Source organism: Malus sylvestris, chromosome 13 (genome assembly GCF_916048215.2).
Source record: "Malus sylvestris chromosome 13, drMalSylv7.2, whole genome shotgun sequence".
Taxonomy (NCBI): domain Eukaryota; kingdom Viridiplantae; phylum Streptophyta; class Magnoliopsida; order Rosales; family Rosaceae; genus Malus; species Malus sylvestris.
In genome coordinates, this window is record NC_062272.1 from 21,064,000 (window position 1) to 21,076,307 (window position 12,308).

The 12,308-nt window shown below is 33.8% G+C and overlaps 1 protein-coding gene across 1 annotated transcript; it reads left to right on the plus strand.

Annotated features, from left to right (window-relative positions):
• Window positions 1-7,815: 7,815 nt before the first annotated feature.
• Window positions 7,816-9,171, plus strand: LOC126597166 (MYB-like transcription factor EOBI). Its single transcript, XM_050263931.1, has 3 exons — window positions 7,816-8,063; window positions 8,259-8,388; window positions 8,481-9,171. Exons 1-3 carry the CDS (start codon window positions 7,904-7,906, stop codon window positions 8,986-8,988), a joined length of 798 nt encoding a protein of 265 aa, XP_050119888.1. The 5' UTR covers window positions 7,816-7,903; the 3' UTR covers window positions 8,989-9,171.
• Window positions 9,172-12,308: the final 3,137 nt, after the last annotated feature.

Below are 12,308 nucleotides of genomic sequence, written 5' to 3' on the forward strand. Positions count from 1 at the left end.
CCCTCCTTCCCCCACAACCCACCTTACCCAGAAACCCACATCCCTCCCTCCGCACCCACCCTCTTCCCTCCTCTACACACCCCCTACTCTCCTCTACACACCCCTCACTCCTTAAATCCACATCCATTCCTCCTACCTCACGAACCCAGCGATGACGTCGTACACGGGATTTGGTTTTTTTTTTTCATCCCCCCTTGGTTGCAAGTAGGGGGGTCAGGGGAAGAAGATGAAGATGGGGGAGAATAAAGGGGAAGATGAGGGGGAAATGAACTGAAGGGCTTTTTTCTTTTTTCTTTTTGTTTTGGGTTGCATGGGGGAGAAGATAGGAGGAGGATGAAGAAGAAGAGGAGGGGTGGGGAAGACGAACTGAAGGGCTTTTTTTTCTTTTTTTCCTTTTTTTTTATTTCTGGGTTAAAGAGGGAAGAAGATGAAGATGGGGGAGAAGAGAGGAGGAGGGGGGATAAGGTTTCTGGGTTTGGGGGTTACGAGATAAGAGAGGAGGAAGAGGGGGATAAGGTTTTAGCTTTTGATTTTTTTTTTTTTTTTTTTTTAGAAGATTCAGATTTTTTTTTTAAATTAAAAATTACTTTTTTTACCACATGACACACATTCGACAGCCACGTGGTATAAATGTGGCAGTCACTTCAGCACTTAATAGATTAATGAATGGAAAATGTAACAGTTGTATTATTTTGAAATAAACTAGTACGTGAGGTATGAAAGTGAAATATTTTAAAGATGTTGTATGGGGTTGTAATAGACCTTAAATGCACTGACAAGAAGATTAAGGGAGGAAATTAAGATAAACTTGTCTAATTATTATGTAATTATATCTTTCATGGATTCCATATCTATGAATCTTGCTTTACTGCTGTTGAGCAAATCTTTGCACACGCGTGTGCTTACAACAATCGTATAACCTAGGATCTTAATTAAGATTTGTGTAATCATAATACTAATTTTGGCATCATTTCTTCTTTCACCCAAATAAAAACTTCAAATTAATTCTCCTGAATAATGATTGGCTTAACATTTGCTAGTGAAATTCCAACTCAACAAAAATATCAAGGCCCAAAAATAATTTTATAATAAGCAATGGTAAATATACTCTATCACGAACTCATTTAGTTTTCGAAATGTGATTGGGCAGTAAGTGTTTCTAGAAACTAGGGTATGCCATGCCACAACATTCCCTTCCAACAAAGAAAACGACAGAGCACAATTAGTTAAATAATTAGGGATGCCCTAACTTTTATCCTAATCTTCTTTGAATTGACACCCGGCCTTAAATAAAATTAAAAAACTAGGCAAAGGTTAGTTGAATAATTAAGGAACCCACATGGTCAGATCTTTCTAGCTTTAAGCACGCACATTCTTAGCTGTTAAACAAGTGCAAGATGTTTCACTTTCTTTGATTATCCGTACTAAACACGGATTAGTGTTGTGTAGAAATAATTAATCATAGAAAATCTGATGTGATATAGTGCCTGAGAAACATATGAACATTTCATACATTTAAGGTTGGTGGCTGTGTAATCAATTGTAATAAATAAAGTAAAGGAGATTATATCTAGGAATTAAAGTTAAGCATGGACGGTTCAAAGTGGAACCGGATCCTCTTTGCGAGGATCCTAGGAATCAGTTCATTTTAGTCATTCATCAATTATCCTACGCTAGAAATTATTTTGAACTTTTTATTTAAAATTGAACACAAACAGTACTTACTAAAACTAATTACACAATGTATAATGAACAACTAAGATGAATTGATTGTAAGAATCCAAAAAAGATCCTCAACCGTTCACAGCCATTCCAATTTCCAAACAAAATACAGTTGAATATCAGAGTACGCAACGAATAAACGAACTAACCGAATATAAAACTTTATTAAATTGAATTGCCAAGAAGGCTACATCTTGACTAACTTAATATTCTACGAGCTACAAAGCATCATATATATGGAGAACTAACATAACCCTAATAAGCAAGAAAACAAAACCCTAATACTAACGGGCTAAGCCCAAATTTAAACAATAAAATAATCCTAAATTCCAACACCCCCCATCAAACTCATGGCAGTACACGTCATGAGTTTGCCAACAAGTAGATGCGGATGCAAGCTCCGTTAGGCGGACACGACAAGGCAAGCGGGCAATGAAGTGAGCAAACGAACAATCCAAGCGAACAAGCAAGCAAGCAGATTCCGGCAAACGATCCAATTACTAACCAGGTGCACAACGTCACTCGAGTGGTCATCAACCCAATCACTCAAGCAATCGTGGTGGTGGTAGGCAACAACAAACTCCATATGGCGGAAGCTTTCTTAAAAACAACCAGTAAGAGCCTAAAATGCCATACAACCCGTGGGCCTCGAACCAAGCCAATTATTTTTTATTTTCTCTTTGCGAAGGTCTCCTTCCTTATGTGGTCTTCTTCATACCTGCAAAACAAGCACAGCAAATGGGTACGGTTCAAGTGTAGGGCGACGAAGTGGTGCGACGGTGGTCCAATTCATCGAACTTGGCTGCAATGAGTGCAGTGGCTGGAGCACGGGCAATTTCACTAGTGCGGGTAGGTTGCAGGCAAATGATGGTGGTCTGGTGCGAGAAGGGCAGGTTGATCGTGGAACAATGGATGTAGCAGCAAAGATGGTGGTGCGTGTTGGACTGTAAATGATCCAAGGCGGAGACGAACTGGATCCGAGTTTGTGGTTCTCGGGTCTGGGCTTCATCAAAACCAGTGGCGGTCGCTGAGTGTAGCAGGGGACGATGACATGATGCAGCAAACTGACTCAATTTTTTTTTTTTTCAAAACTAATACTGAAAACTAATATCAAACAAACAACATGGATACTCTATTAAGAACATATTAAATCCCGAAAGATCAAACCTACTCTGATACCAAGTTGAAAATCAGAGTACGCAACGAACAAATGAACTAACTGAATATAAAACTTTATTAAATTGAATTGCCAAGAAGGTTACATAAACCGAAGAGGCTACATCTTGACTGACTTAATATTCTACGAGCTACAAAGCATCATATATATAGAGAACTCACCTAATCTTAATAAGCGAGAAAACAAAATCCTAATACTAATGGGCTAAGCCCAAATTCAAACAATAAAATAATTCTAAATTCCAACAAATACAATATTTGGCAAAAGCGCTTTTAGTGTTTGTACTTTGTACTGAAGCTTTTGCGCACCTCGAGAGTGAAACTTTAAACCGAAGCTCGTAAGGTTACTCTATACGGTTAAAGAAGCAACTCTGTTGGGGATGAGCAGGTTGCAATTGGTCAGTTGGCCTATAACGCCGGTGACTGGCAGCGCTTCTGAGTAACCGGTGACCGGCAGTGCTTCTAAGTAAAATATAAGTTCCTTCGAATAAGAGAACTATATTTATGTAATAAAAATAAATAAACAGATGCATCATGCATGGTAGAACTGAGGTTTGATCTAGCATATGATGGCAAAACGATATAAGGACGATGTACTTGAGAATGATTTTATGAGGAGTAATATTAGGGACACCAAATTTTTAAAATCAAATTGGAAAACCAAATAATGTGTCATCAATAAGAAATAAGCACGTTAATCGACACTTAATTAATAATCTAATCATCTACAATCACATCATTTAGTTTACAAATTTGGTTTAAAAAATTTATTCTACCTAGCATTACTCTTTTATCAGGATTGTAAACACTTCGATGACAAAGTACTTTTGAGTGCTTAGTTAACTTCTGGAAAACTCCTATTATATATTTCTTTAGGAAGTAGTTTTAAGGGGTTTTGTGTGTGTGTGTGTGTGTGTGTGTGTGTGTGGAGAAAGTGCATATGCAAACGTACTCAAAAGAAGATTTCGAATCTTATAAATATTTTAGTGTCCACTAAGTTTATAAGATTTTTCTAGAGCTTCAAGGGTTTTAACACTAAGTTTATATATATCATTGCCCAGTAAGTTTCTAGGAAAGTAACAAGTAACAAATCATTGTGACTCTTGCGTCTAATATGTCTTAATGTGTTCATCTTGAGCATTACTAATCCACATTAACGGTAACCAAGCTTTACCAAGGTCTACTAGTATATACAAGGTTCTAAAAGACACTAGGCACTAGTCAGGCTGCAAGTTGGACTTTAACACTTAAGCGGACTAGACGGATTGAAGTAAATTTGTTATATATTATATAAATATGTGCCTAATTATACTTAGGATAAATTAGGTTCACGTCCTTCTTTTTGCTACTCCATTGATTAAAATCCTATTCATTTTCAATTTTTGAACAAGGTCCTTGGGTATTAATAACATTATTAATTATTTGAATAATAAAATATTTTTATTGTTAAATATATTCCTTTAGTGTTAAAAATGTTACAATTAGTATATTTATATTTATGGCTAAATTTTTTTTCATATATTTTTATTTTTAGTTTGTACCTATTTTTAATTTGTACCAATTTATTTTTCATTTTTAATTTGTACCCATACATTAGTTTCTTTTTGTGCCCATATTTTTTAAAGTTTTATTTGTGTTTGTACCCATGTGTATACCGTCACGTGACATTGTATATTTAATCAATGATAGAAAAATTACATATGGTATATTTATGTTTTATGCCTAAACTTTGTATCATATATTTATATTTTTAGTTTGTACCCACTTTTAATTTGCAACATTTTTTAAATTTGTAGTATTTTCTTTTTAGTTTTATTTTGTACCCATGTATTAATTTCTTTTAGCGCCTATATTTTTTTTAAATTCATTTGTACTAGTATTTTTTTAATCTTTTATCTGTAACCTAATTTATTTATAATGTACCCATTCTTCTTTATTAATGTACAACTTTGTTATATGTGAAATGTACCAATTTTTTTGTAAAATGTACCAATTTTTTTAACACTATGGATACATTCTTTTGCCATTTATTATTTCTTACTTTTACATAGTTTTTATCCATTTATTCAATCAAAATGTTTGAATTTTTTTATTGTAACCGTTTCTAATAGTATTATAATGAGAGATTTTAAATTTATAAGATTATAAATCTCATAAAATATCAAACAATTAATGTCAAAACTATAAAAATATAAATATTAATTGTAATATAATGAGGTGTACAAAGTCAAGGGACTTTGATCAAACTTTGAATACCATTAAAATTTTAGTCAAAGAATGTTAAGGATTAGGGACCACATCCAAAGTATCCTTATACTTATAAAGCACATAATTTCATTGGGATACATAAGTTGCAAAATAAAATGACATATAGATTATAAAGTATTAGAACATAATGAAAACATGAGGAATAAGGATATAATGTGTGTTAATCTAAGTATTCAACAAGTCTCTTACAATATTGGAAAAAATAAAATGCAAAATGAAAGTTTTGTATTTTCGGTCTAAATGAGAGTCTCAACCTAGGCAGGTGTCTAGGTGAGTTTGGGCAGGCTAGGTGGGTGCTTAAGCAGGTCTATGCACCCTTTCTTAATTTTGAAATTCTTAGGTATTAATTGGAACGGTGACCAGCTGCCTAGTGTCTAGATGGGGCCTAAGTGGTGCTAGGTGGAAATTTTTATAACAATGAGTATATAATATGAGTGACTTTAGAACACCATATATTAATGCCAACACAAAACATTTTATATCCGCATGCATGTCAGGTAACGAATGTGTTTACCTAACAAACTTTCTCAAAATACAAGAAACTTGTAATTCTGTTGATTTGAATCATGCATTCACTCTTAAATCTGAGCTTCGAGTTCCAATTCTCTCCTCCTCCCTATGAGTTCACATCGAAGAATAAATAAATAAACTTGCCCAAAGTTAATATTTATTTGTCTCATAATCCATCATCTTTCATGTGTACAAATTACTTATTTTCATAACATCGCCTTCACCCGCAAATCAATTTTACAATTTTACAACATAAAAAACCCATGCTGCGTGTGGTCCATAAAGCACTATCATTCCAAAAATATAATAGAAAATAATAAAAAGTACCACGTGTCTCCTAGGTGACGTTCCAAGACCATCAATACCTAGAGAATTATAATTCCCCAATACCCAAAATGGCATCATCAAATTAATATTTAATTCATCCTTTAGAGTGATTCCTTGGAACAATCTCCTTAAGAAGTAAGCAAATCCAACACCAGGTCGAACCACATTGGTCCTCTAGTAATTTTCAAGTTAAACGATGCCACCACCGACTTAATTTTAATTTAAAATATATCAGGCTATGCTTAGTATGCTAATGGAGCTACTAATTCTTGTTGTCCAAATGCATAATCACTATGTACGTGGCCTCAATCCATGGAATTCCTATTTCTCTTTTGTCGCACTTCAAGAACTTAACGTTTTGGATCCTACTAGAATATGTCACCCTGTGCAAATGGCATATTTCTAGCTTCCTAAAATGCCTTGACATAGACACTTAGTATTATGATCTAGTGATATTACTTTTCATTTGTAAGTGAGAGGTTTTAAGTTCGGTTCTCGTCAAAGGCGAATTTGAACCACATTATTGTTAGTCCATTGTGAGGCTAAGCCCACATCCTCTTCCTTAGTGTAAATAGTATCGTTTGTTAAAAAAAATGCCCTTGTTTGAACCAAAAATTTTGATCTTGTTGATTGAAGCATATTAGCCACTTGATTGGTCTAATATTTGGGGTTGATCCATGATGTTAAATCATAAATCATTGATGAAGACACTTAGACCATAAAGATGGATTTTCTACAATGTGAACGCATTTCTAACCATTAAATTGATAGGTTTATTTTTCTCGATGTTTTATGAAAGGGAAGTGTTATTGACACTCCAAAAATCTCATTGTACACTTCTCATAAGTGTATTTTTTTTTTCCTAATATAGAAGTTTGGAGTATAGAATGAGATTTTTTAAGTACTAATAACAATTCCCTTATGAAATCGGTGTATTTTTTCTCACCACTATAAACTATAGTGTATATTCATAATACACCTCATTATCTGACACATGTCTTTTCACTTAACCATATTTTTTTTTTTGCAAAATTAAAAAAGAAACATTGAATATAAATAAACAAAGTTAGTTGAAATGACACGTGTTAGATGATGAAATGTATGATGAACATATACTATAATTATGGTAGTGAGCGAAAATGCTAGATTAATCAAAATTAACTTGATTGTTGTTTCATTAGGTGAATGAGAACACGCACCAAAGGTGCACACCATAAGTTTCCACAAAAAAAAATAAATAAATAAATAAATAAAGGTGCACACCATAGGGAGATCAAACTTAAGTCATGAAACCATCATATAGACAAATTACATACGGAAAAAGTGTGGCAGAGTGTTTTGTGATTGACACCCCAAAATTGTAATCCAAATCTTGCTCTTTATACAAATGTTCACTTGTATTTTATAAAGTTGAGGTGGATAACGATCATATAGCATGTAGGCGCCAATAACAGATATTTTTTTAAGATTATGTTATTAACATTCTACATATTTTATTGTACAGTCTTTATAAGTGTACTTTTTTTTCTACTTATAAAAAATTTTGAGTGCACAATGAATTTCTTGAAATGCTCCATAACAATTTTTTATATATTGTAATTAATTAATTCTCAAATCGCAAGTTGAAATCTCTCTCTAAAAGATAAGAAAGATAAATAAATTAAACTGATATTTGTGAGAGATCAGATCGTACCTCAATTAGTGGAAAGCAAAGGGAAGATTTTGAAAACGACAGCAAATTGACTGATGGGATTTTACAGAGTGAGAGGGCTCATGCTGCAGATGTATAAATATGCAAACAACCACTTCCAAAAATACCACACCATTTGGAAGACAACATCTTTGGGTAAGCATACCTATTACCTAAGCATAACACAAAAGTCGTGCTAAGCTTTCACACATGTATTTGGGAATGATGGCAGGTCACCATATGGGTTGGGGTTTAATAGAAGAGGAGGGTTGGAGAAAGGGGCCTTGGACTGCTGAGGAAGATAGGTTGCTTATTGAGTATGTGAGGGTTCATGGTGAAGGCAGATGGAACTCTGTCGCTAGGCTTGCAGGTATGCAACTCCATTCTAGCTAGTACTCTTTGTATATACTAGACCTGAGAAAAATATTATAGCTCAACTAAACTTGCTAACCGGTTACAGTTAGGTCTTGAGCCCTCCTATGTGCATATACATATGTGTGTGTGTGTATATATCCATTGAATAAATGGGATTAACTTGTTTTTTTGTTGTTGTATAATTATATAGGACTGAAGAGAAATGGAAAGAGCTGCAGATTGAGGTGGGTGAATTATTTGAGGCCAGACCTTAAGAGGGGGCAAATTACTCCACATGAAGAGAGAATCATTGTAGACCTTCATGCAAGATGGGGAAATAGGTAAATATTTGTTTACTTATTATTTATATTTTTAGATACTTTTTTTCTATTGTTATATGAAGGCTTAATTTGGTCATTTGAAACAAACACAGATGGTCAACAATTGCAAGGAGTTTGCCCGGAAGGACTGACAACGAAATCAAGAACTACTGGAGGACCCATTTCAAGAAAAAGGCAGTGAAAGCGCCTTCTGATGCCTCCGAGAAAGCGAAAAATCGCCTCTTAAGGAGGCAACAGTTTCACCAGCAGCAGCAACAGTTGCAACAGATTAATCAAGCAGATGTCAAGAAAATCATGGCCTTACTGGATGAAAATGACAACAATAAAATATCATCCTGCTGGCCTCAAGTGAAGCCGGATTCGGAGACCTCTACTACTACCACTGTATACCCCAACACAGCTGATCAGGAGCAAGGATTCTTCTGCTCCATGTTGCATGGCAATGTCTATATGCCTGAACCTGCCTCCACTAATGAGGACAATTATCTGTGGGATGGTTTGTGGAACTTGGATGATATCCATGGTAATTTCAACACAGCTTCAGCTTGTTCAACAGGCAAACCTAGTCTGCTCACCAACTTGGTCGTTCCCTTTTATTGAATTTCAGAGCAGATTTTGATTATTCTAGTGTAACAAACAAGTGGTGAATTTGGGTTGTGAAATAATGCGATCCAAGGGTACCTACTTATTTACCATGCTTTTTACTTTTATTTTCAAATAACAGCCTACAATTTTAATTTGGAGGAGAATTGTAATTATTTTAATGTTGCTTTACTTTTATTGGTACTTTTTTTTTTTTTTTTTTGTCAAAACTTTTATTGGTACTTGCTAGACAAGCTCTTGGAAATCAAAAAGGCATTAGCTTAAGTATGGAGTTGTATAATTTTTATAGAGGCTTCCCTTTCTCTTCTTCCTCTTCTCTTATGTTTCATCACATAAAAGCTTCGTCTTGTTTTGATCTTATATTCAATAAGAGTTCGACTACTTCCATCATATTTCCAACATCCTTCCCAAAGTTCAAACTTCTTTTAGGATGAAAACTAACATTTGTACTTCTTAAATATTTGTGTTAGCTATCTAGTAAGATTCAAATTTAAGATGTTTTTCAACAAAATAAAGAGAAATATCTTTAGAATAAAGAGAAATACTGTTAAACTAACAGTCGGCTAGTATGACTCATAAGTACATTGAGAAACATGAAAGTGCACACATGATTGCTTGAAATGCTTCTTTACATTAGTATTTTCTTTTGTGAAACTTTACAGTAGTACTTTAACTTGCTCATGTCAAGCTTAGCTTTTAGTGACATCTTTGTCCTCACATCCTTTATGCTGGTTTAAATAAAGTATATAAGAGAAATGCAATCCGATTGTATCATAAAAAAATAGATACAACAAATCTAATGTAGAAATGCAATCCTATTCACTGAAAAGAATTTTCTTTTGTTTAATCACTTTTTACTTCACTACTGTAGCACTCATTTCCAGTTTTGTTAAACGAGTATATATATAGTTGAGTTAAAAACACATGGACCATAGTATTTTCCATAAAAAAATAAAAATAAAAAACACATGGACCATGGTTGTGAATACAAATAAAAAACACACATGCCCACATAATAGATGAATACAGCGTTATTGATAAAATTGCAAAATATTCTAAACGATATTTGATTTTGAGTATATTTTTTTATAAGAATGATCTATAAATGATGATCTATAGATGAATAGTTGAATCATGAAATTACTTTGTAGAGAGGATCCAAACAAGTGATTAATATTGTGTTAAGTTACTAATTTGATTACGCTTGAGCGCATATATATTGTTTTGGGGCTCATTTGAAAGTGATTTTAAATTAACTGAAAGCGTTTTTGGTAAAAATGTTTATGAAACTAATCCTAAGTAAAAATCCCAATGGATCTTGGAAAAACACTTTTAGTACTTCCTACAAAAAGTACATACCTAAGGCTTCCTCCAAAAAGCACTTTAACTGCTTTTTTTTTGTTTGAACAAATAATATCATTAACACTAAGGAAGAGGGGGTGGGCTGAGCCTCAAAATGAGCTAGCAATAATGTGGTTCAAATTCGCATTTGGTGAGAATTGAACCTAAGATATCTGACTTACAAGTGAAAATGAATACTATTAAACTGTATTAATTTCATCACACGTATTTTCAATCATTTTAAAAATACTTCTAAATGAGCTCCTTTATTTGTACTCTGGTATTGTTGAGCTGATAAAGGTACGCAGAAGTGGGTTGAGATAGACCAGCCCAATTTTGTATTTGGCGGTAACGCTGAACTTGGACTGGGATTGTTTTCCAATCCACCGCACTTGTCACTAAACAAACAAGAGCCCAAACAAAAGCACCACTGATAGAAACAAAGGCCGAGTTTTTCCACCTTCGGCTTCCATTGCATCTCCGGCCATCTCTAACCACTTTACGCCATCGATGAGCATCCCCCAGCTCCGTCTCTGATTTTCGTCGCCCTCTGGATCTCACACCCTCCTTCTCATATAGATCTCGCAGCTTTGTCCTGATCACTCTCGCATCTTAGCAACATGCAAGTAAGTTTTTTTTTTTTTTTTTTAATGGGTTATTTATTTATTTATTTGTTTTAAATCATTAATATGTTTGTGAAAATTGCTCTTTGTAGCTGATTAAATTAGTATCTGAAGATTAAAGCGTAATTTTACCAAATAGAAATGTAATTCTTTACTGGGTTGGGACCTGGGTGTTTTTCTGATGCTTAACTGTTAGGGACAACAATGGTGATTGCACTGCATTCTGCACAAGTTCTTTTAGAACAAAGTGAACCCACTTGTCCGAAATTCTATTCAAGTTGTACACTTTCTTAACTTTCTTTGAAGTGTGGAAAACAAGGTTCATTTATTGTTTGTTCTGTAGTTCTGCAATGTTTTATCTAGATGGTGTGTATAATGCTTAACTGGGTTTGGTGTCTATCGGATGCTTAACTGGCTGTGACGACGATGCCAATTACATTATGCACAAGTTCTTCTAGAACAAAGAGAATCCATGCCATGATTTGAGGACTACTCTCTTTTTGGCAAATTGGTTTGGTTTGTAAATTTTCCCTGGTGTGTAGAAACCAATGTGCATTTGGTTCTCTAGTTTTGTGTAATGTTTTGTTTAGATGGTGCTTTTCGATCTTAATAGTTTCCTGGTTTATATGTTTTTTTATCCCTTTATACTAAAAAAATTCTTGCTTTAACATGTTGTCTTGATCTATTATTCTAGACCTTATTGCATCTCTCTGGTCACATGTTTCTCATGCATTTTAATGCTCTCAGCCACGTTGACGTCACAGAATTTTAAACTGCTACGTTTTTGGAAGCTCGATGATGTAGTTGCCTTTCACTAACTTGTGCCAATATACTATAAAACTTTGAACCAGGAAATGGAGACTGAGGGCTGAAATGCATTTTACTAACATGTATACGGAATCTAGTGTTTGCTGCATTGAAGATATTGGTTATCACATTTACTGGGTTGAATTTGCATTAAGATTTTCGTTTCTTGATTGTGTTGGTTTTAGATATGGAGATTGATAAGATGAGTTCTATTTTTAAGTATCATTTCATTGTCAATGGATAGCACTTCATAAACTTGGTCGATATGAAAAGATTTGTGATGAACATCACTGTTAATATTTTGATAGTTAAATATTTCAATCCAACAAAAAGAAAGACGGGAAATATTTCATATAGAATATATGTTTTTTAATTTACTGTTTTATGCCATAATGATATAAGAATTGTTTATTTTATTCAATTTTTATTTTTAATGTGAAAACATTTATTAGATAGTTCAATTTTATTGTAAATCAAACCCAAACTAGTGTTATTTAACTAATCAATCTTCTTAACCCCATATTAGACCAAACCAATCTTGGTATT

Excerpts from the sequence above, each read along its gene's own strand:
- LOC126597166 (XM_050263931.1), top strand. The coding sequence starts at position 7,904 with ATGTATTTGGGAATGATGGCAGGTCACCATATGGGTTGGGGTTTAATA. Across the intron at positions 8,064-8,258 it reads CTCTGTCGCTAGGCTTGCAG|GACTGAAGAGAAATGGAAAG; the intron begins GTATGCAACTCC and ends ATAATTATATAG. Across the intron at positions 8,389-8,480 it reads CATGCAAGATGGGGAAATAG|ATGGTCAACAATTGCAAGGA; the intron begins GTAAATATTTGT and ends AAACAAACACAG.